Source organism: Suricata suricatta, chromosome 12 (genome assembly GCF_006229205.1).
Source record: "Suricata suricatta isolate VVHF042 chromosome 12, meerkat_22Aug2017_6uvM2_HiC, whole genome shotgun sequence".
Classification (NCBI taxonomy): domain Eukaryota; kingdom Metazoa; phylum Chordata; class Mammalia; order Carnivora; family Herpestidae; genus Suricata; species Suricata suricatta.
In genome coordinates, this window is record NC_043711.1 from 2,201,084 (window position 1) to 2,203,111 (window position 2,028).

At 60.7% G+C, this 2,028-nt stretch overlaps 1 protein-coding gene across 1 annotated transcript in view; it reads left to right on the forward strand.

The window, feature by feature from the left end:
- Positions 1-2,028, forward strand: part of CELF5 (CUGBP Elav-like family member 5) — a 43,413-nt gene that overhangs the window by 28,253 nt on the left and 13,132 nt on the right. Inside the window, exon 5 of the mRNA XM_029916414.1 lies at positions 161-338. Within this exon, the coding sequence (XP_029772274.1) occupies positions 161-338 (178 nt within the window). The remainder of the gene's footprint in view (positions 1-160; positions 339-2,028) is intronic.

Consider the following 2,028-nt stretch of genomic DNA (forward strand, 5'->3'; position numbering starts at 1 on the left):
CTGCCACCAGGGCCCAGGGCAGCCCCCCCGCCACGCCCACCATCAGGGCCCAGGGCAGCCCCCCCCACTCCCACCACCAGGGCCCAGGGCAGCCCCCCCCGCCACGCCCACCACCAGGGCCCAGGCTCTCACTCACCGGCATGGTCTGGCTGCCGTGCAGAGCATGGATGGCTGCCTGGGCCTCGGTGTGCGAGGAGAACTTCACAAAGGCGCAGCCTGCCCCGAGAGAAGGAGAGTGCGTGAGGGGCAGCGGGGTCTTTCCAGAGGGGCAGGGGCCACAGGAGAGGGGACCGGGAGCCCTGGACGGCCAGTCAGTGTCAGACACAGGCAGCCAGAAGGTCAGACAGTCAGAACAGAGAGACAAGCAGTCATGTGTCCAGACAGACAGCTGGACAATAAAGGATCAGGCAATGAGACAAGCACACGGCCAGCCACAGAGGTTGACATCAGCCAGTTGGCCATCCATTCACTCAGAAAGCCAGCCAGCCACACAGCTATTTGTCACACGCACAGACAGACGCCATGAGGCGGGGCGCAGTTGCGGAGGCAGGTCCTGCCCACTGGGCTTCGAGAACACCCACCAGCCTCTAGCACCGTAGATCCAGAGCTGAAATCGGATATGCAGAGTGACGGTGACAAACCTTCAGACACAGGCACGGATACATTCAGACCCAGACAGATATGCCCATGTCACCAGAGCTAGAGAGATGGGGACCAAAAACACAACAGACAGGGTGGACCCAGCTGGCTAGTCACCGACAAAATCGGAAATCGGGCAGACAGCCAGCCAGGGACCACCAGACACAGGTAGATTCAGACACAGAGTCATAAGGAGAGGCCACTAGACATAATTCCAGACAGAGAGAGTACTGTGGAGAAGCCAGGCAGGTGGGGTGGGGCGAGGGGTGTTCTGGAATTAGGGAGCGGCAATGGCTGCACAAGTTTTTGAATATACTGAAACGCACTTCACTGTACATTTGTAAAGGGGAATTTTACAGTATATGGATACCAATTTAAAAAAAGAGAGAGAGCCAAGCAAATAGGAATGATGGGATACAAACAGTCCTAGAAGATAAAAAGTTGCAAGGGCCAGAGACAGGCAGGCGGAGAGCTGGTGCCAGACAGATGGACCAAACGGGTAGAATCAGGTAGACAGACAAAGACCACCGGACACATGAAGACCCAGACAGAACTAGTCATTTAGACACTCAGGCGCAGTCCGAGACTGGGAGAGGCAGGCGTCCAAGTCACATACAGTCTCATGGGCAGACAGGGAAACAGGGCGTTGGAGACCATTAAAGTCTTTCCTAGATGGTACAGCCAGGATCAGGCGGCCAGTCCACAGGAAACTGTCCCATAGAGCCAGGTGGACACAGGCAGCGTGTCGGGACATGGCACACAGTTAGGACCAACTGGGACGTGACAGACCCCGCCCACCCAGTCCGAGCCCCCAGCCGCCCCAGCCCACCTTTACGTCCCTGCCCTCAGGACGCAACCCCGCCTCTCAAGTGCCTGGCCCCACCCCCAGGAGCCAATTCCCACCTTCTTAAGTGCCTCGCCCCGCCCCCAGGAGCCAGCCCCGCCCACCACGTGTCTGCCCCGCCCCCAGGAGCCAGTCCCGCCTTCTCAAGTTTCCGGCCTCACCCTCAGAAGCCAATACCTCCCTCTCACGTGGCTGCCCCGACCCCAGGAGCCAGTTCCCCCCACTAAATGCCTACCCCACCCCCAGGAGTGCCCCGCCCCTCCAACCGGTCCCGCCTTCTCAAGTAACCGGACCCAACCTCTGTAGCCAAACTCGCCCTCTCACATGCCTGGCTCTGTCCCAGGAGCGAACCCCGCCCTCCCAGGTGCTCGCCTCCGACCCCCAGGAGGCAGTCCCACCCTCTCAATTGCCCGGCCCCGCCCCCAGGGCCAACCCCGCCCCCTCCCGTACTTGCCCGTGTCCACAGGAGCCAGCCCAGCCCCTCCACGTGCTTGTCCCCGCCCGCTGGAGCCAGTACCATCTCTCCTGTGCTGTGCCCCGCCCCC